General features: G+C 36.2%; 1 protein-coding gene across 3 annotated transcripts in view; it reads right to left on the bottom strand.

Moving 5' to 3' along the window:
- The window catches only part of LOC141925841 (solute carrier family 12 member 7-like), a 71,513-nt gene that overhangs the window by 9,531 nt on the left and 38,646 nt on the right, over positions 1 to 23,336 (bottom strand). For all 3 annotated transcript variants that reach the window (XM_074830548.1, XM_074830543.1, XM_074830535.1), the window contains exons 9-21: positions 22,036 to 22,203; positions 20,549 to 20,647; positions 19,799 to 19,856; positions 18,087 to 18,261; positions 16,378 to 16,496; positions 15,078 to 15,176; positions 12,735 to 12,854; positions 10,589 to 10,693; positions 7,111 to 7,279; positions 4,089 to 4,284; positions 3,587 to 3,756; positions 3,311 to 3,442; positions 1,544 to 1,651 (exon numbers count right to left, since the gene is read on the bottom strand). In XM_074830548.1, the coding sequence (XP_074686649.1) occupies positions 1,544 to 1,651; positions 3,311 to 3,442; positions 3,587 to 3,756; positions 4,089 to 4,284; positions 7,111 to 7,279; positions 10,589 to 10,693; positions 12,735 to 12,854; positions 15,078 to 15,176; positions 16,378 to 16,496; positions 18,087 to 18,261; positions 19,799 to 19,856; positions 20,549 to 20,647; positions 22,036 to 22,203 (1,718 nt within the window). The remainder of the gene's footprint in view (positions 1 to 1,543; positions 1,652 to 3,310; positions 3,443 to 3,586; positions 3,757 to 4,088; positions 4,285 to 7,110; positions 7,280 to 10,588; positions 10,694 to 12,734; positions 12,855 to 15,077; positions 15,177 to 16,377; positions 16,497 to 18,086; positions 18,262 to 19,798; positions 19,857 to 20,548; positions 20,648 to 22,035; positions 22,204 to 23,336) is intronic.

Below are 23,336 nucleotides of genomic sequence, written 5' to 3'. Positions count from 1 at the left end.
CTTTTATTCTTGGGCAAGGCAGGAAATAAGTACTAGATGTTCTTGTAATTATCAAGGATTTTAGTTCTGACCATGAAATAAATTCAATGGTATTTTCAACATCTCAGATTTTACTCTGCTTGATATGAAGGACCAAACTGAAGCTATAATGGTGATGGTTACATTCAGATAAAAGTGAGTAATAACAAAAAAAAAAAAAAAAAAAAACATGGCGGAGGGGAGGGTGTGGAAAGAAATTAAAACCTTCAAGCAAACAACACTCTGAAGTAGTACAGATTCCAACCAACTCACAGAGCTGAGAAGAAATTCTTTTGTCTCCACTACAACTTATACGCTATAGACTACAGAGCCTTACATCCTTGGGCTACTTGTAAAGTATTCATGAGGAAGTTAAATCCTTAAAAGCCTACTGTAGATTGATTAATCACTCAAATTCAACTGGAAGAATACTAGTGCTCAATAAAGAAATGAGAAAAATTTAAAAACACTCAGTAAGGAGTACAGTAAACCTTGTTCTTTACTGAAAAGATGTTAGGCAGACTCAGATCAAAAGAAAACTACCGTGACACAGATGAACAGCAAGAGGATTTACAGCAGCACATTGTTGTAGCAATACAAGGCATCTTCAGGAACCTTAAAAAAATCCCATGAAATGAAAAAAAAAAGAATAAGGAGAGATAAAAAAAGGAACTGCACAGACTTGTAGGATTAACACCAAAAAGGATTAGACATAAAATGAGTTACAATTATCAGTAGACAAAAAAAGACACAAGAAAAAATTCTAGTTATTTTACCAATGAGCAGTTAAATACAGGAGAGATCTCTTATTTGGCATAGGAGGAAAATCACTGTAAGTGATAGCAAAGCCAAAGCATTTAATACCTTTCACATCACTAGAAAGTGTTGATAATAATGGGATAGTTAACAGAATAAATGAGTGTACAGAAGCACAAACCAAAAATAAAGAAGATTTAAGTTACAAATATTCACAAAAATACAGATGCATGAAGCTTGTCACTATAACGTGCAAAATACCACCAGGGACTGGTAAGGGTAGGGGAGCAGGAAACATAGCATTCCCATCTGGGTACCATAGGATTACAGGTTAGCGAGACTAACTTTGGCTGCAAATTAAAACATTCAAAATAATGCAGAAACTAAAAAATAGTTGCTGTGAATAAGGTTGAAGGCCAAGTCACAAACAAAGCTAATCAGCCCAGTTGGATAATCATAATCTTTAGCTACTGCTATATGTCAAGTTTAGAAATGCTCTGGATATATTCTACACTGATGCTCAAATGCTTTGCTAGTAAATACTTGCACTAATATTAACAAAACCAGGAAATTTTAAACATCTACTCAAATAAAAAAGGATTTTCCCCCCATCCCCCATTATTTTAGCCTTGCTGAAACCTGCTGTAGAGAAACTAACATGGAATGCTGTTATAAAAAGCTGACTAGTTAGAAACCTATTAGAAGCCACAGCCAAGAAATACTACTTTCAGATTTTTCACAGAACATCTTGCCAAGCCAAAGTCCCTACCTCTCTTTCCCTTTCGTTCTTTGATAGCTGCATCTGCTTTAGCATCTGAGATCGCTGTTCCATCATAAGTGTCTTCTCATATGTGAACGCAGAAATATCATTTTCAAGCTGCAAAAAGAGACTGGCATTAGAAACACTGGAAGAAAAGTACTACTCAAAAGAACAATATTTAGACAGTGTACCACATTCATTCCTACATTCATGCAGTCCTGGATGTACTTATGGCATCAGAACAATCCCAAGTACATAATTGATCAGTCATTTCTGTCCTCAATTCTTAAAACTTCATCTTCAAACAGCAATCTCATACAATGAGCTATTCTACTATAACAATATCAGTGTGATTTTTATATAAATTTGAGGTGCTTGGGACAGACTTTCCATTGTTCTGTTCCAACTAGGCTGCAGAAATGAGAAAGGGTTGAAAGCACTTATTTAAACTGGGTCTGCATTGCTGACTCCTGAGCATGTGTGCATACTTGTTTCCTTAAAAACTGTCTAGAGCCACTAAGTAACACATTTGTCCTTTCACCGGTGAGAAACATTCACAAATAGAAGCATTTATGAAGAAACTCCGGTATATATTCTCACATCAGCTCAAAGCTAAAATACAATGTAAAAATCTGTAGCAGTCATCTGTGTTGTCACTGACTTGTAACATGTCTATCATATTTTGGAAGATTCTCAGGGTTAAACATGACCCACATAAGAAAAGAATAAGTTGTGCCTCCTATACTGTCTTCTATTCAAAATCCAACCAAGGCTGAGCCTTTTTTATGGCATCTGTTAGTCATCTTTCACCTGCGCATGCCACAGCATTTTAGTCTTTTATATTCAGTAAACAAAACAAAAATAAAATAGATAAAAACATTTATCTTACTTCCTAGTTCAAAATACTAACCAAGTTTTTCATAAGTCATTTTTTTCCTAAGTAATCTAAACGATTCTTAAAATTTGTCTTATGGCTGATTAGCATGATAAATCTTTTTGATAGGTTTTGTTCATTCCAGGAACTGGTGGCAGTAGTTTTGAACCAGTTGACCAATTTTCATCCCACTTCAGAATAAGTTTAAAAGATTTTTTTTTTTTTTCTTACTTTGCATATTATGCTAGTCACCTTTGAGTGCTGGAAATGAAGTTTTTTCATAGTTGCCCAAAAAAGCAGGTCTAGACAGACTACAGCTTTAGTCCTTTCTCTTTAGCAGTTTACGACCAGTATTTAAATGGTGAAAAAGTTACCAAATTCATTTTGTCACTATTTGATTTGTGAATCTGTAGCTATATTGTCTTGCTGTTCAGTGCCAAAGAGGCTGGCAATGCCAAAAACAACTGACGTACTCTCACAGGGCCTAGGGATTCCTTATTCCAGAGAGATTCATTCAGCAGTAGGAGAGATGGACACATTCATCCTCTCTCATGCTGGATGCCCCGGAGTGTTAAAATAAGAACATTCAGCCTTCCATTTCACTGCCTGCTAAAGATTCAAGCTTTTTCCTTCCTGAATGAACTATCTCTACAGACTCATAAATAAAGTAGGCATTAACACATCAAAATGGCTCAACTCTACTTGACAAAACCATTAAACTCACTACTGCATACACACATTGTGACATGGTAGATAACGTTGTTTTAAAAAACTTCTTGTTCTTGGTGGGACTGCAATCTTTCCCTTTTTATATTTGGGCTAACATCTCTTAGTTTCAAAAATGCTAAATATATTTTCCTAAGTTCAGTGTCAATTGCACCTAAAAAAATGCAGTAACATACCATTTCAACAACTTCCACTTCAGCATTCAGTCTAAGATGATATAAAAACATCTGAAGATCCTTCTTCATTTGAATGCTATTGTCATCCATTTGAGCGACAGTGAAGATGCGCATTTTACATTTTCTCCAAACCTACCAAAAGATACAACAATTTGTAACACAGCGACTGGCATCACCATGCATAACTCTATCAAGGTGAAAGAGTATTTCAGTAGAAATCCTTAGATCTATTAATAGCTAGAAAATGAAATCCCAACCATTTTCTGTTGTCCTTGCCTTGTGCTGCCGAAGGAGAAAAGGCAGTAACATCAGCATACCACCATCATGAACAATCCACCACACATCTATGTTTCCTTCAGTGAAACGTTCTTGATTTGTTGGAAATAAGTCAATGTTTTTAGCAACTAACAATGCTTGCTGAGCTGCTGTTGTTTCTCGTACAGTGTCTGCAAAGGAAAACAAGACATCTGATCAAGAATTTCTAGATTTATTCACAGCTTCTGGTTTGGTTTTAAATTCAAAAGCTTAAATCCTCCCAGATTCTCCTGAGGCAGAAAAGAAACGTCCTGGGTTTAGTGACTAACCTGCTTAGGAAAAGAACAAGAGAAGCCACGGTTGAAGAGACTGAGGGCTGAGGAATATTTCACTCGACGTGAAATAAAATGTGGGGAAATTCAAATGTCCACTGGATGTTCAGCATCACATCTCCTCCAAACAGCAAATACAGTAGTTACATAGATGTATTACAAATGTATTACAAAAGTCAATAAACACATACCAACAAAATTTTTCCATGAGAAACGATTTTCTGTCTGCTTCCATGACTGCGGCCATGCTATCAGGACTGTGTTGTGCTTCATCCCTCCTAGACCAGCTGACTGAATCAAATAGGATATTCCATCTCTGAAATTTGGAGACACCACAATCTGGCAAAATCCTTTAGTCTTTTCTACTCCCATTAAGGCCTTAACATTCTGCAAAAGGAAGATTACACATGGGGAAATACAGTCATCAACACTGGTAATAAACACCATATGGACTAACAGCACTAAATAAGAGCAAAACATTAGCTACAATGTACAGCCAACATCAAGAAACCGCTAATGCCGAAAGAGTGAACATGATTCTATGATAAATAAAACCCAAAACACCCACCTCCCCAAAAGACACCACATTAGTTATTTAGCCTTTTATTTCCTAAGGAGAATGAACAAGGTATGAGTAAAGCCACATTGACAAAGATAAATAAATTAACACTGCTTCAAGTAAAGTCAAAACTGCTGACTGACACAGCACCATATGTTTGGAATAATAAATCCTTTCTTTTGGAATTGGAAGGGTTTGGGAAAATGTAATGTCAAGGACTTTAGAAGAGGCTGTCAAAGCTCCTTAAACAACTTTGACATTAAAAGGCTGATTATTTATCAGCTCACAACATGGAAAAATAGATGTGGAGGAGGCAATTGGAATCACTGGCTGAATAATGACAAGATAAACTGACTAGATTAAAACTCCCACAACCCTTTAATTTCAACATGGCTCCCCTTCATTTAAACACTGACAAACATACAGACACATAACCAAGTAATTTATAAGTAGGATTCAGAATGGTATCAAGGTTGACTAGGGAACATCAGCTTTGACATTTACTACATTTTGATGGCACGACTTTAAAAATCCCATCATTATCAATGATTCATGTGGGAGATTAGCATGGTTTCAGAAGGAAGAATCAGTGCATCCAAGTTTGGAATTTTGGAAGCACCAAAATTCCTATCAAAAACCATCAGGAACAGATTTGATCACAGAATGCCTGGCACTGGCTCAGTGTGGTTTCACATCAGAAATTCTGTTTAGTAGAGAAAAAAGTCTTCAGAGAATTTGGTAGCAAAGTTAACAAGTCTGTGCAAACAGTAGCTGCGAGGGCATATCAGTTTAATTTTTTTTTTCTTTAAAAAAAAGGAGAAATCCTGATTTCCTACAAATCTTCTAGAAACATTTTCTAGTTTAAATTTTCCAAAACCAATGAGGCCTCCAGATGCCCAAACTTTTAAAATGGAAATGAAGATGAACTGTAAAAGCAATAGTTTCCTCAATCTTAACACCAGGTCTGACTTTCTAGAGAACCCAGGGATTATGTCTGCCTTAAATTCATTCCTGTTCCATCTCTCAAAAACATAGCTGACTTCAAATTAAGCCAACTATGAGTAACATTTCAAATCCTCATAGGTAACCAGTTTCTCTTTAAAGGTTTTTTTTGTTTTATTTCAGAGGCCTGATTGTATTCTTGGACTTGTTTTCTACTCACACATGTTGATAACAACAGCTTAATAACAATTACTTTCACAATCATTGCTAAAATTTTTCCACCATGTTTTCAAGCTAATTGCTCTCTTGGAGCCTTTTCATGTGATATCAGCTAGTCCATCTGGCTTCATACTTTGTTATTTTAAAAACCACTAGGGACAAGTCTGAATACCAAGAGGGAGAAAAAAGAAAGCTGGGAGAAAAGGGGCAGTTAGCTTTAAGTCCATTTCAACATCTCAAATGCTCATTTACTTTAGAGATACCAGGTCTGAATAAGTCACAGGCATTTTTTACACAGCTTTGAAGATGACTTGGATCAAAATAGTAGACATTTCAATTGATACTGTTTTCAACAACACTGAAGATATTAACCATTTTTGGAAGATATAATGGCAATACTTTTGGAGTAGACTTTATAGTAGTTTTCTAAAGGCAACAAATTTTTCAATAGTATTCAACAAAATACATGAAACATGCTATTTTCTAAAAATGTTTCCCCATTTTATGAAGTTAGGAGTAGGAGAGTTTGCATAGGTAAGCAAATACAGTTATCTATAATGAGCCACCCCAACACTGGTTTAAACAAATTGTGTACTACTTCGTTTAAGATCTAGCAAAAAGGGAAACTTGCTTTGCATTAAAAGTCCAAGCTGTATGAAAAATGGATCTTGTCCATTAGCTCAGTCTATTAGCTTCCCTTTTTCCTCAGGGGACAATTTAAAATTAAGTTCAGGTATTTTCAAGGGCTTCCCCCCAAAATGTCTACGTATTTTCAATTGGGTGGCACAGGCAAATACTGAAAAGTTGTCAGAAAAAGAAAGAAATATTCAAATCAAATTCACTTATGTTTGTAAGCACAGTCAGATGTCATCTTAAATTACATGACAGCTTACTATTTTTTTCCTACCTCATCCTACCTTCTCTGGTGATATGGGATAAACAGGAAAAAAAAAAACAACACGAAGACAATAAAGGATCTCAAGAAGGATGCTGTTTACAGTGAAGTAACAGGGTAGGATTCTGGCAAAGACTGCTCCTAATCCTAGCTCTGCTATGTATTTCTAGGACAACATAAAAAATAATATCATGTATATATCCAGAGGATTAAATTATGGCAAACACATCTGCATTCGTTAGATAAATTTTGTTGTTGTTGTTAAATGTTTTCTTTATAAGGTAATTCGTTAAAAATCTATCACTTGGCTTTTTCAAGAATGTAATTTGAGTATGAGCTCAGGGCTCTCAATATTAAAGAAAATAAACGGTTAAGAAGTATCAGCATTGTCTCATCCTATTATGAAATTTTATAAACCCTTTTGCTACACACACGAACCTTTTCTTTATATATAATCACTGATTGTGCTGATAGTAAAAACTGATGTTTTATTCAATATTTTACAACAGTATGTTCTAATTCAAGATATGAGTTATCCAGATTAAACATTTAAATAGTAATGGAAGTTACAAGTGTTTGTAAGCTGTCGTCTACATACCTCTTCAGCTTTCTGAGTTTCTGAACATTTATCCAAGTAGATTCCCTGAAGTACAGAGCCCACGATAGTCAGCCCTTTACCAGCCTTCAACTGAGAGGTGAAAGAAAGCAATCTAGGATGTTTCACCAACTGCTCACTATCCAAGTTTAACAAGACCAAAAGTTGAGGTCTGCCAAGAAAAATAAACACACACATACAGATATAGAAAAGCAAGAAAGAATTGGAAAATTAAAATTAACAATAAAATGCAGATTAAGTGCTTAATTCAATGGAAAAAATTCAACTATCAAGCAAGGAAGTAATAATTTGCAATAGCAACAATACCTCAAGGTACAGAATACCTACATGAGCCATCATTAAAAGCTACCTTGAAGAATAGTTTTACCAAGAAAATTATTGAATCAAAATTATCACCCTTCCAAGATCATGTAGTGCAACCTGCTGCCTGAAGTGGTTAAACACTGAATCCACAACAGATTGTTTACAGCTCTATCCAGCTGGATTTTGAAAACCTCTAGAGACAGAGATATCACCTCTGGATAACCTCTTCAATGCTCTAATTACTGTCATTTCAATTTTTATTGTTTTTTCTTCCTCCATTTTATCATGTTCTCCCATTCTCCTACCATATACTGCTGTAAGGAGTCTGACTCCATCTTCTCAGTAACCACCTTTTAGGTATTGGATGTTTACTAGTTAGTTGTATCAGCTTTCATGTTCCCCTTAAGCCTCCTCCAAGCTGAATAAGCATAGCTCCCTCAGCCTCTCCCCACAGGAGATACGCTCCTGTACCCCAAACATCATCTCAGTGGTCCTCTGCTGAACTCACTCGAGCTTACTGATGTCTTTCCTATATTAGCGTGCCTAAAACTGAATGAAATATTCTAGATGTATTCTAATGAGTGCTGAGAAAAGAGGAATATTATTTCCCAAGATATTTACTTCTCAATATACTAGCTATGCTCCTGCTGATACAGTCCAGCACATCACTGCCAAGGCACACTGCTGGCTTACTATCTACCAGGAACCACAGGTCCTTTTCACCAAAACAGCTTCCCAGCCTTGTACTATTGCACTGGACATGCCTGTCCCGGGCCCTGGACTTTGCACTTGTCATTTGGATTTTCATGTTCTTGTCAATCCATTCCTCTGCCTGCATAGGTCCTTTCAAAAGGACAGTCATGCCTTGAACTGTACTGATAGCACCCCAAGATCCATTTCAACTTGATGAGGAAGCATTGTTTCCTTTAATCAATATCCAATCTGCTTACTTTTCCCAAACCAACATTTTATAATTTTCCTGTCATTATTAAAAATTCAAAAGACCAATGAAGAGTTGGAACATACTTCCCACCTCAAAACCAGCAGTTTAAGACATAACAAGACTGTCCATTTCTAGTAATTACATTCACACAATAGAAGGATAACTCACAGAATCATCAAGGTTGGAAAAGACCTTGAAGATCATCTAGTCCAACCATTAACCTAACACTGACAGATCCCAACTACACCATATCCCTCAGCGCTATGTCGACTCTACTCTTAAACACCTCCAGGGATGGGGACTCCACCACTGCCCTGGGCAGCCCATTCCAACACCCAACAACCCGTTCTGTAAAGAAATACTACCTAGTATCCAGTCTAAACCTTCCCTGGCACAACTTGAGGCCATTACCTCTTGTTCTATCACTTGTCACTTGGTTAAAGAGACTCATCCCCAGCTCTCTGCAACCTCCTTTCAGGTAGTTGTAGAGGGTGATGAGGTCTCCCCTCAGCCTCCTCTTCTCCAGACTAAACAACCCCAGTTCCCTCAGCCGCTCCTCGTACGACATGTGCTCCAGACCCTTCACCAGCTTTGTTGCCCTTCTCTGGACACGCTCGAGTAATTCAATGTCCTTTTTGTAGTGAGGGGCCCAAAACTGAACACAGGAATCGAGGTGTAGCCTCACCAGTGCCGAGTACAGGGGTAAGATCACTTCCCTGTCCCTGCTGGCCACGCTATTTCTGATACAGGCCAGGATGCCATTGGCCTTCTTGGCCACCTGGGCACACTGCTGGCTCATGTTCAGCCGGCTGTCAATCAACACCCCCAGGTCCCTCTCTGACTGGCAGCTCTCCAGCTACTCCTCCCCAAGCCTGTAGAGCTGCTGGGGGTTGTTGTGGCCGAAGTGCAGCACCCGGCATTTGGCCTTGTTGAAACTCACACAGTTGGCCCGAGCCCATCGCTCCAGCCTGTCCAGATCTCTCTGCAGAGCCTCCCTACCCTCGAGCAGATCAACACTCCCACCCAACTTGGTGTCGTCTGCAAACTTACTGAGGGTGCACTCGATCCCCTCGTCTAGATCATCAATAAAGATGTTAAACAGGAGTGGCCCCAAAACTGAGCCCTGGAGGACACCACTCGTGACCAGCCGCCAACCAGATTTAACTCCATTCACCACAACTCTTTGGGCCCGGCCATCCAGCCAGACTCACCTGGACCTGAAGTGATGTCAGATATTTAACAGGAATGCTCTTAGTCAACACTACATTACACTGCTGCCCCCAAGATGCCAAGTTCAGACACAGATAAATGTAGTGGCCCATGTATTTCACATTAATTGCTTATGTGCATCAGTACCATGACAAATGGTAAAATAATGCAATTACACTGAAGGGCAAAAGAACACTGCATGTTTATATGCCCAGAGATACTATTACAGAGCAGTGACTATAATTAAAGTATCACATTCAGTGAGAGTTTCTTTTTGTGTGTTCCACCAAGCAAGAGTTCTTCTGATTTGCATTACATTCATCAGAAGTGACTATGCAAACATCCTTTAGTTTTTAAATGTTAAGTACTTTTTTGTGTTGCCTTAAAGAAAACTGATAGTTAAACAAGTAGAAAGAATATATTGCAAAAATAGTAGCGAACATCTAACCCCATTACATACAAAGGGACAGCAAACATGAGATCTTGTTTTAATGATATCTAAACAATTTAGAAAGTGTTTCTATTAAATGAAGCTACATCAAAAAGATTGCCACAAAAAAATCATTTAAACAAATACAGAATGTCCTGTATATTTACACAATGTATTTCAGAGGGAACATATATAGAAGAAAAAAAAAACCTTATGGAATTGCAGTGTTTATTCTATAGAGACAGTGGGACTCAATAATAACTGTTTCTTTGGATCTGAAAATCTCATAAGTAAATCAAACATAAAATTCTTCTGCACTTTAGAAAAATATGTCAACACCACATGGATTTAAATTTGAGTTAGTTTGCCCATATTCCCAAAGTTGATTACATGCTGACCATAAGTTGCATTCTATTGCAGTAAAATAATACTGTTGCAATGACATCATTGCCCTTCCCAAGTTAAAACATTATTTCAATGGTAAATTTCACTTTGGTCATTAGCTTTACCAGCAGTATTCCCAACAGATTTACATATTTCAAGAATTACGTGACCTTGGAAGGTGTAGGACTTACCTCCAGTTCTTGGTGTGAGGAGGACCGTCTTCAACACGAAGCAAAGCATAGCGAGCTGCATTCAGAGACAGTCCTCGGATTCCATCACCCCATTCTTTTTCCGCTCTTCAGGGTGCAGAAGAAATTCGATTAACAGGGTCCCGTTTATTTATACAAATTAAGTACATTTTTTCACACGTGGGATTATAGGCATAAAAAAACCACTTTTTTTGCATGAATGCATAAAAAAAAATTCGTCTTGCAGATTTAAATCAAGAATGAAGACTAACCAAGATGAAGCAGTCTCAGGTCCCTTCAAGAAAACTATTTATTAAGTATTTATGAATATATATTATGGTCTATTTTATTCATACTTCAAAAGCTTTTTGTAATCATGAGAGCTACTTAAATTGCTTTTAAGCACAAGAATAAGCGAGGGCTACTTAAAAGGAATTGTTTTAAAGCAGCAGAATGAGTAAGTGAAACTTGACGTTGTATGGATTAGTGTGTTATACCTTCTTCCCAACACCACCACTACAGCTTTCTCCACTTCCTTTCCTTCCCAGCTTCTCTCACAGATGAACCTAAACCTTTATTGACCCTTTTGATCACTTTTAATCTCCCTACATCTTCCACTCCTCCTTCTCCCCATATAAAAGTATGCTATATGCCAGGAAGCCAACAAAATAAGAAAGAACTGTTAGGCTAACACATTATTTTCCTTTGTAGGGATTCTACTACAGCAAGGGGTCCATATCCCTTGCCCTCCCTCCCTCTTATTTCCATTCATGAATTCTCACTGCTCTTTGTTACCTCTAGCGTTCTTTCAAAATTTAGATTAAATAAGCCAAACTGATTTCAAAAGCTATTAAAGAACAACATAATTAAAATGTACCCTGACAGGCAGCACAATCATCTAAGTGTCTTCTACTTAGTTATCCAAAAACTAATATAAAAACCTGAGGTTTTCTCCAGGCAGCAGTTTTTAGAACATTTCAGGGTGACTTTCTCCCCACCGCCAAATCAGCCCCTGCATTTGTAAAGGCAGGGAGAAAAGAAGTTAAGTTTCTGCAAAAAATAATCTCTTTCTACTGGGTAGATGTGCTGGCTATGTGCCAACATTTGTAAAGTCTGTATATGAATTTGGATGTACATATAATTTTATGTATGTGCATACCTATATACACAAACAGAACTGTTATCCAATCTGAGTTCCTGGCTAAAATAGGCAAACTAATTTCCTTATAATTAACCCAGTAAATGGAGCTGTTACAATCCAAGAAAGCATCTAATCTGGAAATGGAGATATTAAAATATGGAGAACCCACAAGGTGTAGCAGTTTATACCAGCTGATCCACTTAAGACCTGTGCTTAATCACCCATCAAAACAACTGGCCTCACTTGAGTTTCCTGCTCCAAGATCCTAGTATTTTTCTTGACTAGAGTATTTCAGCATTGGGTATCTTTCCTTAGAAAGGGAAAGCACACACATTACTGATCATAATCAATTCTAGTGTTTGTATATGTTGTTTACTTGGGGTATTTGGTTTTGTGGTGGGGGTTTTTTTAGTTTGTTTTGGGGTTTTTTTTGGTTTTTTTAAATGAACTTAGCACACTCTTTATGTCTCCTACTTACACATCATTTCTTACAGGTGTGGCTGTATACATGTCCCTTATCAAATGCATACAATGTAAAGTATCTTCCAGTTTCAGGATTATCTAAGCCTTCAGAAAATAAATTTCAGTGGGTGGTCTGGAACGTTCAGTATGATTCATTCTAACAAGTGCTAACGTCCACACACAAGAGTGCAGTTTTTGGGCTTTAGCACAAGTTAATAATAAGGTAAGTTTTATAACAATTGCTAATGATATTAAAAGATAATATTCTTGAAGTGCCAAAAATTTACATCATAATCTCTGCTCAAATGAAAATTTCCCAGCCTTATCGGTTCTTATTTTGATTAGTTCAGGCTGTCAAGTTTGGAAGAGAGCTTCCAGAGAAGTCAGAACCTGAAAACTTACAACTCTTAACAAAGATGGGATCTTACCTGTTTTCAAGGAATAATCTTAATTTTATTACTGCAGTTTTATCTATTTTACAGAAAAATGCTTTTTGCTGAATGTTAAAGATATTAAATATAAAATAAATAAGATATATGGTCTTACCCTCTATATTCTATGTATTTGTATATACATCCTGCGATTAGCATGGCAATCAAAGCATAGTACCAAGAGCAAATGAACATCAAGGCAAGACATAAACTCATCCCCAGGAATGAAAGAGTCCTAAAAGAAACCATTTTTTTCCATTTTTTTAAATAGGCATGCAAATGTTCTACAAAGTCAATTTCTTATTTCAGTTAACTTCCAGAAAGGCCCTTCTTTAAAGGCCATTTCATAGCTACCATATAAATAAAAATACATTGTCCCAATTTTAGTTTATTAAAAAAAAAAATTACGTTCTGAACCTTTGAGTGACAAAAATAATACAACTGAACTAGATATAACAACAATAGGCTTACTATATTTGTCAGTTCTGAAACACTATCAGTACCTGCAAGTAAAGTCAGTTTCAAAACACATTGCCATCACTTACTGTTGATCTGAATTTAAGCTAAACAAAATTCAAAAACCATACTAAACAACATCATGTTACTTCCAGCAAAAATAGTTGATTTGTTTAAGTTACATTTGACTCATCAATTATATTCTCCACTTCTGTTGTGGCCCATCTCTTAGGCAAGAACACAGGACAGAGGAAGAGAATACAGAAAACAATCTTTCAAAGGCTACAAAGAAAGAATGACTGTGAGCTCAAAAAGTTACAGAAACATTTCCAGATTAAAGTTTGTATGTCTGGTTTGCCCACAGTATTAGTCAAGATAGATATAAGCCAGCTCAGAACTGGACAGTTTTGTGAATACTTCTAGTCACATACAACACCCCAGATTTCTTTTCATCTGATTTCCAAATTAGAGATAGCTTTCACTCTATTGACAAAGTGTTGGCAAAGACAACTTTTGTTTGGTACCTTTAGTTTGCTTCTTTAGTACCATACAAGTACTGAGTGCAAATGCATCCAGTTTTAAACCAAAGAAACGCTTTCTACTTGCTCTGAGGACATCAATCTAAATGTAGTTTGCCTAGAAGAACACCTTTCATGCTTGACTTAGCCAACCTAAGACTCTGCTTTCACTCAAAAAATAAACTCCCATCCCAATTCCGGTCAAGCATTCCAACACCTGCTCTGGCTAGAACTATTACGTGGTCAGTGAGTCAGTTGGCCCACTGATCTCTCTGGGAAAAATATTAGAAAGAATTGTTGCCAAACAGTTACAAACTCTGCTGCTGCCATGTCAAAACCCTTTGCTTTTTCTTCCTCACCATGGTCCCTCTTGCTACCCTCCATCTTACCCACCTGCCTTAGTTTTCAAGCTACTCTGTGCTTCCTACTATACTTCTTCCACAGCCCATTATTCAGGGGAGGGGGAACAAAAAACCAAACACCACCAAAAAAACTCAGAAAGACAGCAACCCCCCATTTCCCTTCTTGATGTTGCAAACACTACTAGGTGTTTGCAGTGACAGACTAGGAGACAGGTACTGATGTATTTGGAGGTTTAGATGCCAAACTAGTAAGTGCCTACTGACCACATTCAAGATGATTTTTCAGGGCAAAAACCATGACATTTCATTTTCACTCAATTCTTTAAAAAGAAAAATAATAAGGAAATCTTTACATTCTTAGAATCAGGCCAGCTTATCTCCTAAAGCCTCTAGTCTTCAAGGCATTTCAACATCAAAATTTATCAATAGAATGACTGTTAATTAATTAATTATATGTGTTTTTAACATTCACTGAAGAAAAATCAAAAAGTTTCCCAATCTTAGTTTGAAGTGTTTGAACTCTTAAGCCATTTAAAAGGAAAAAAAAACTAAACCAAAACAACACACCCATACTTTTTGTATAATTTACCTTTACTGACTGTCAAGTATCCACTTGCTTACTTCAGTTATCAAATCCAATGTCCAAAACATGACATTTTAAAAACAGTGATCATATCATTAAAGAGCCAATTGATGTATATTAGATGAGATTTTTTTTCTGTAGAAGTTTTGGTTCTGGATTTTTTTGGCATAACTAAAATGAAAACCATATCAACCTCCCTGAACACTTTAGTTCTCCCTATCTATATATAAAAGATTTTTTTTCATCTTCATTCTCTCATATTCAGAAGATCTCTTGGCTTATAAACAATATTATATGTCATCCCATGGTCCCTTCTGAAATCCTCTATATTAGCCACATGATTTCATGATCATAGCTATTACTAGCCCTATTCCAAACACATGAAAACAAATGTTGTTGTTAAGAGTATTCTGTGTATGAATCGTCTTACAACTAATTTAAGTCAGAACAGAGATTTTGGTTTATTATTGCAAAAAAAATCAACAATTTGGGGCTGCATAGTTAGTTTTAAATCTTCTGAATGAAGGAATATTTCCTACCAATGGTAATACTTGAAACGAGGTCTCCAGTTGGGAGTCCGTAAAAGCGTCTGAACTGCACAAGCCAGATTTACAAACATATAGCACATAAGGAAAAACCTGTTAATAATAAAAAAAAAAAAAAATAACATTTTCCAATAAGAAATTAACTCGACAGATTTGCATTAAAAGGCTTAACACAATCCAAAACAGGGTAGGTAGGAACTTGTACACCGTGTTCACAGTAGCCAACAGAACACAAAATGTAGATTAAATTAATACTTGTAGAATATTAGGCCTCAAAACATGGTATTAGCATAATATAAAGCCTCAAAGATTTCAGAGAAAACATAGCAAACAACTGATAATCATGGTGTACTAGTTTTGGCTGGAATAGAGTTAATTTTTTCATAGCTCATATGGTACTATGTTCTGGATTCGTAACCAAAACAGTGTTGATAACACAGGGATGTTTTAGCTGTTGCTGAGCAGTGCTCACACAGCATCAAGGCCTTCTCTGTTTTTCTTGCTGCCCTGCCAGCAAATAGTCTTGGGGAGGTGACACAGCTGGCACAGCTGACCACAACTGACCAAAGGGATATTCAATACTTTATGACATCATGCTCAGCAGTAAGAGCTCAGGGAAAGGAGGAAGCAGGGAGGACATTTGGACTTAATGGGGTTTATTTTCTCAAATAACAGTCACAAATGGTGAAACCCTGCTTTCCTGGAAATCGCTAAACAACTGCCTTATCGATAGTGAATGAAGTCCTTAGTTTGCTTTTCTTGTGCGCAGAGTTTCTGCCTTACCTATTAAACTGTCTTTATCTCAACTCATGAGTTTTCTCATTTTTACCCTTCTTATTCTCTCCCCCACTGCACTGCAGGGGAGTGAGCAAGCAGATGTGTGGGGCTAAACTGCCTCCTGGGGTCAACCCATAATACATGGGATTATTTTACTGACTTTGTCTTGGAAGTTTAAATTCAGTTCATACCCTAAAACATTAAATTGTTCTGTCTGTCTCTATTAGATGCACTTGATCTAAAATAGTAGGAATTTTTATTTTAAAATCTGTGGTTTTAAAAGTTGAACATATTTTTTACTAACATTCAAGAACTCTGTCATGGAAAAAGTTTTTCGTGCCTAGAAATCAGTTCCAGCCAAAACATTTTTTCGTTTCATATTATCTCCAGGATCAAATAGGAACATAACTTGTTAGAAAACAAAGTCTAACATGTATTATTTCAAAAAGAAAAATAATTACCCGGTTAATTTAAAAATTAAGTACTGTTTAACACAAAACACCATATTCATACTTACATTGAAAGAATTGGTGCTACACTGTCCAACGAGGCTATCAAAATCCCTATTTCACAAATTCCAGCAGTGAGGAGCAGAGCCCAAGTTGGTTCCCCATTTGCTTTGCCATGACCAAATACCTAGTTCAATTCAAGTAAACAGTAAGATTAGGGAAAGCTGTCAATTATATAGTTATAAAATATTAACTCTAACTGGAACCAAAAATAGTCATTAGTTAAAGAAAAAATGAAGCAATCTATACCACAAAAAAAAGCTAGAAAGAAAATTGCAAACACACGCATTTCCAATATGAAAAGTGTTTACTAAAATGATAAATTACTACATAACATTAAAGTACTACTGCAGTTGCTGTATAAATAATCTTAAACCCATCATTCGTAGTAGTTCAAGGCACATCCTACCTGAGGAATTTTCTACTCAAGTCACACATCAATGTTTTGACTCATTGTAGGCTTTCCCCAAACTCAGAAACCAAACCAAGTTGCTGCTATTTTATACCTAACCCTCACTGAAGATAGATTATAGATATCTCTGAATAGAGTCTCAAGTTATTCACCAAGAGTAATAGCCCATTTTTAACATAACATCCTACACCAACCTCAGATGCGAGAGGGTGACCTAGAGCACACATCTGATTAAGACTCCAGAGATAGGTGTGGGTAAAGTAGGGAATAGTCAAACATAAGTTTCCTCACATAACTTAGGTATCAAAATATTTATATAAGCCTCCAAAAAAGATATATAAAAAACAAACAAATGCTCCAAATCATCCTCAGGAATCTCTCCATACAAAACAGCCTGTTCTCCTAAATTCAGCCCTAGCTACCTTCAGTGTCTGTGCTATCTACAATTTCTTTCTGTGTGTTAAATTTGACAACTGTCCCTAACTCTGTTCCCAAAATATTTATAGTTACTCAGACATAATCCTGCTTTTTCTACTTGAATGTGTTCTTGGTAGGTTACCATTGAGCTGTGCAACTGTTGGTTATTCCTGGAAACTTGAGGTAAACTTTCAAACTCCAAACTTCACCACAGAAATCACAGCTTCACCCTCTAGACATCAGCTTTTGGAATTTTATTTATTTTCAACTCAAGTCTAGTTATCTACTTTTTGCAGATGCAGCCCAGCAATTGTGCTAAATATCTTCTAGCAAGAGTTCTCTTTTCTTCTGTTTGTCAGCTCCCTTACTCACTTTCTTTGAGAAAAATTATTTATTTTTAATAAATATTGATTTATTTATAAAACACACACAGGGATGTCGGAACAATCTTAATGTTCAGAGTCATAGGATAGAATTCTATTGTTACATCTTTGTTGACTTCATTTAGCCTACCAAAAATGAATAAAAATTAGGATTGCATCCCTATGATATAAGAATCATCGCACAGTTCCATAGTAAGATTAAATCAAATCTGTTCAGAAATACAAGTTGTAAACATAGCCTGGAATCAAGAAGTTCAGTTGTTAGTTGCTTCTTTTGAACCACTAACTTTTATGTGCAAGAACAAAAATAATTAAGTCGCATTGCACAGAAATATTTAAGTTCAAACTTTGTCCTACAGTAGCTTGATTTATTATTCTACACAATTAGAAGTGAAGTCCAAATCTTTTCCTCACAGTTCTACAGGAACAGCAGAAATAATGCCTCATTTTTCTTGTCAAAATATAAGCCATATTTGAAGTATTGTAAAGAAAAAAAAAATCTCACTTGAATAAATGGTACAATGCCATCTCTTGCAATGGCCTGCAACAGACGGGGTGCACCAGTGAGACTCTGGAGACCAGCACCACATGTTGAAAAGAATGAACCAATCACAATAACCCATGGAGAAGGCCAGGCCAGTGTACCAACCACTAGATTTCCTTTAACTGCTTCTCCAAACCTTAGGGAAGGGGGTGGGGAAAAAAAAAGAAAAAAAAAAAATCACTTAGCATTAAAATAACTTCTACTATAGCTTCAACACCCATATTTCAATGGTTTTGGACAACAGCACTCTTTAACCATAAACACCATTTCACAGTATGCACTATAGGATTTCCCAACCAATCTCTCTTTATTCTGCTGGGTTGTTTTTTTTTAAATTATAATTTATTCATTTTAAGTGCTGCCTCTAAGCAGACATGCAGCAACTATCAGGTATCATGGCAAGATTTACAGAGTTAACAGCAATAGCAAAAGTATTTATATATATATCCTTTAGATCCTTATCACTGCTAGGAACTAGATTGCAGAAGTCTGTTCTACAAGTAATACAGGTAAACCCTGCGGCATAAAGAGGAGATTCACAAAACAAAGCATCAGCCTTTCCTTTTAGCAGTGTGACACTGATATATGGACGAGTAAGTAGACACAGCCATCTCAAGTTATCCATATGCCTTCTGACTGTTGTGCTACCTGATGCAATTTTTAAACGACTATGGCAGACAAGCATGTGGAAGTCAGGAAGAGATGCTTTCTGCATTAATTTGTAATTCAGAATTATATTTACTATTTCTTAAGCATCAGCTTGATTTGGTTTGTATATTCACTTTGAAGAAAAAGAAATCGGAGATTTTCACTGATGGAGCAATACTATTTTAATGTAAAAATAATACCCTGTTTCTTCTCATATTAGCTTTGATTAGAATCCAGCTTTTAACTTATACTTTTCTTTCTAGATTAAAAGACTGTGTTTTGAAATAAGTTGTCTCAGCACCATCTACATCACCTTCCAAACAATACCCCAATACCACTGCTTAAACACCAAAAGCAAGCGTGGCTTTAGTAGAAAAGAGAACCAGACACCTGAAAGGAAACAAATGTGAAACCTGCCAACAGATTCATCTTAGTCAACTCAACTTCTCATAAGGGAGAAATTTATGCAAGTCTGGAGATACTGTTCATGCTTATCTCCATCACATTAATTACCTTCATGCTTCATATTGTGCCTCAGATATCCTCAGGCAATTACATGGGTGAAAACTGAAAACTCCTGATCTACAACTAATATTTTAAAACAAAAAATAGTCATATATCCAGTGGAAATCACACTCTCCTTGCAATGTAAATGTCAAAAATCTTTTTCTGTCTTTGTTCCTCAGGAGCATATTACTCCTCCCAAAGTAATACCACTCCCCTTACCCATTAGCTCCACAAATACTAACTATTATTTTCTTTCTCAAGAACATTTAATCAGTGAAAGTTCCACTTCAAACATTTATCTTAGATTCTGCTTCTACTTCTTGAAGGGATATAGCCTGAAACTGAGATGGCTGCAAAAACTGGTCAGGTTAACAGACAGACTTTCCCTCCAGTTTTAACCTAAGCAAAAGAAAAACAGATCATGTAAATATTTTCCAGAAGAGCCATTAGTAAGTCCTATTAACATAACCCATGATCATACATACGCCCTGTAAAATTAGAAGCTGAATATGACTTACTTATCTCTTAATATCACACCTTCTATACAGGCACCAAACAACACTATACAGGAGAGATCTATCACTGAGACTGAAGGAAGATCACACTATAAATAATCATATACATAGAGAGAAAAAACACCATTTTTCACCAAGGGATGAAATGAAAGTGTCCATAATAATGAAGGGGGGGGGGGGGGGGTGTGTGTGTGTGTTTTGTTTGTTCTGGTTGTTTTGTAGTTGGGTTTTTTTTTTTTAATTCTTCCCTGCCACAACTTTTTAATTTATATTCTCTACAACTACATTTGATGCACAGTTGATTTGTGAAGTATTGGAAGTAGCCAGTACATATATCATGCAACAGAACAGATATTTTCTCATGCAGATAAGCATTTGTGTCTTCTAGGTATTGAAGGACTAACATTTTCTATTGCTGGTAGTTTGCTTTAAGATTTTCACTGGTTATACTGAGTATAACAACAAAGTAATCTGCCAGCTGAAGCATGGTGCTAAAAACCTCTACATCACTTCACTAAAAGCATCAATCATATCTTGGAATTTGAAGCACTACTAGAATATAGAATATAAATATTTATATATACAAACAAAATTTGAGCTATTTTAATAATATTTATATTTTAGACAAATATAAATATTCCTTTTCATTTTAAATTTCATTCATTTTATATTCAGTGACTTTTCAATGAAAACACAGTACTGTTAGACCTACAGAATGCACACTAGAAGAAAAAGTCACAGCATAAAGGATACAAATAAAAGACGTAGTTGAAATTGCCAAAATTGTTCCAGTAGGAATAGATTTCTGAGCATCCTTAAGATCTCCAGATCTGTTTGAACCTGCCATAATACCTTAAAGAAAGACCAAATTTATATGTCATAAAACCAATTAATACTAACTCCATGCAAATAACTAATAGAATAGGAACATTTAACTTTAAGCCTGATTTAACACATCATTATCAACAGAGCAAGCTACAGAAATTATTATAATCCTGCACAAATCCCCAATTTATACTTTCAGTTTATTCAGAAATTTGTTTTACCATCCACTGTTGACTAAACAAATTCCAGAAAGCTCAAGAAAGAGACAGATGAAAAAATGAAAAAAACATTTTTCAAAGATAACTTCTGCATCATTTTTAAAATGGGCAAATATACAGGAGTGGCAAAATGCTGGGGATGGATGTTATAAACTAATGGAGATTAGCCAGTTTGACCAAATGCACTAACTTTCTACTAAACAGACCATACATAATAAGATATGCAAGCAAATCAACAAACTAAATAATAAATATATAGAAACAAAAAAGAAACAAGCAGGCAGGAAGTACAAGAAAATTATTAGGAAATCACATGTACGCATCCCTGTTTGAATCTAACATAAAAACAAAAGTATTTTCTAGCACATACTGTGATGGGGGGGGGGGGGGCGGGCGCGGAAATCATGTAACAACTGACTAATTCTGCCATCTTTCCTAGAATTGCCCTGACCACTGTTGGGAGGCAAAAACATAGAAGCTAATGTCAAGATGTTCCAGTACAAAAGCATTTTCAAACTCCATGCAATGAAATCCCAACCACAGGCTCAGATATGATGAGATGTTTATAAAAGAGCCTGAAGTAGAGAAATGGGAACAAGAATACAATGAGAGACTTCTGCCTGGTATTTTACTAGCAAACACTGCTACAACTTCTGTTACTTGATATTACAATTCCTTGAGCTGGGACTTTTGAAGAACAATGTCTCTAGTTATTTCACTCAAACATGACCTGAGGAAAATGATATACAACTAATCTAACCTCTAGGCTTGACAAAAAAGTCTCTACTAGTTACAGTTGCAAAAAAAAAATTGGACCTTTAAAGAAATCGCAGGCGATTCATAGCTTGAATATCTGAAAAAAATCATCCTGACACTCAACTGTTCTCTCATGTATTTGAAGATTAAATTAATATAAAGGTATGCATCTTATTTTGAATAAACATTTACTAACACATGGAGCTTTTGTTTTCTTTCCAGACATAGAAAATAGCACTTAAACTGGTTTCTTCAGTCCTATAACTCCCTAAAATAAACAACCACCAACTATGTCTCTCTAGCACCGGAGTTTTAGGCACGTAAGACTTGGACACACAGACTGGCAATATTATATGTCATCAATAAACATTCACACACAAAAGGTAATCCTTTTTCAGCTGTAAGTACACATCCTCACTCACAAAAAATAGTCGCATCTACCTGTCACAGATGGGAAATAAATCCCTACAAGCATTGTGAAGTAGGTCATGATGTCTGTAAAAACATAGGGGAGTCCACCCAGTTTTGTCTCTTCTGATCCAGCAACTGATGGCTGATGTTTTTTCTCAACTATTGATCCTCTTTCTGAATAGGTACTCCACAGATTATCTACAAGGGGGGAAAAAAACAAGAGCCAGTGTCATCTCTGTTTCAGAACATTAAGTAGTGAGAATGCAATAATCTTATGAATCAGATGACTTTTCTTACACAAAAATCATGATGTTTCCCAACATTTCCTTATAAAGCCAAGAATGCAGCAGCAGCATGATCAATACCAATTGTAACTGGTGGACATTCCCACTGTATCTTATTAGAAATGCAGTAGTGTTTTTCTTCCATCAAAGAAAGATTTAGTTATAGAATTAAATTCTAATATATTTGTAGAATGTCCACTTACATTCCATAGACATATGGATGCATTATTGGGATGTATTGTGAAAAAGTAAGGAAACATGTCCAGGTTCAGGCAATTTTAGCATATATTCATATTTCTTGTTCTTATATTTTGAGGAGCAGGTCAAAAAAAAAAAGCTACTTCGTAGTAACTTGAGTTCTTTGAGACCTGCTGTACAGAATAACTGGACGACAGTTCAGGACTCAGCTGATCATGGGGAAGGTATTTCACGTGGTGACAAAAGAGAGTAACCAGACTCTAAAAAAGAACTGATAAGCCAAAAAACCCAAAGCAAGCAAAAAACAGCAGAATGTGGCTCAAATTCTCCAGCAAACTAAGGATGTTTGTTCGATGAAGATGGACAGGTCAAAGAACCAGTAGCTTTTGAGAGCTTACATTTGTGGAAACACTGACTGTGCCCCTTGGCAAGATGGTGAGAACATCCAATACTGATTCTTATTTTGAAATAAGTTGTCCTGTCACATGTGAGGAAACAAAGTAACTACTCCCCCTCCCTGTCAAAGAGCCAAAGGATTTTATACCACAGAAATAAACAATTCCCATGGACTGCCAGGATGATGGATCTGATAGCCAATTTTCAGCCATCCAGTATAACTTAAGGAAATTAAGTATTCTAAGCCTTCAAAATAGCAAAAGGTTACCTTAAGCACAATAGGAGATTGACTCTGAATCTCCATAAGTGGTCAGAGATAGGGTACTTGTATCCAGATTTGTAACATAAATCTTACAGTTGGTAAGCATATATGGAAGCATGTATAAGAAATATGAGACAGCAGAACAAAGACTAAAAGGAAAATAAGTAATAACTGCTATAGAATGCTGTGTG

This window comes from Strix aluco, chromosome 1 (assembly GCF_031877795.1).
Source record: "Strix aluco isolate bStrAlu1 chromosome 1, bStrAlu1.hap1, whole genome shotgun sequence".
NCBI lineage: Eukaryota > Metazoa > Chordata > Aves > Strigiformes > Strigidae > Strix > Strix aluco.
The sequence above is the reverse complement of the archived record's forward strand: the minus strand, read 5'-3'. Positions and strand labels throughout refer to the sequence as shown.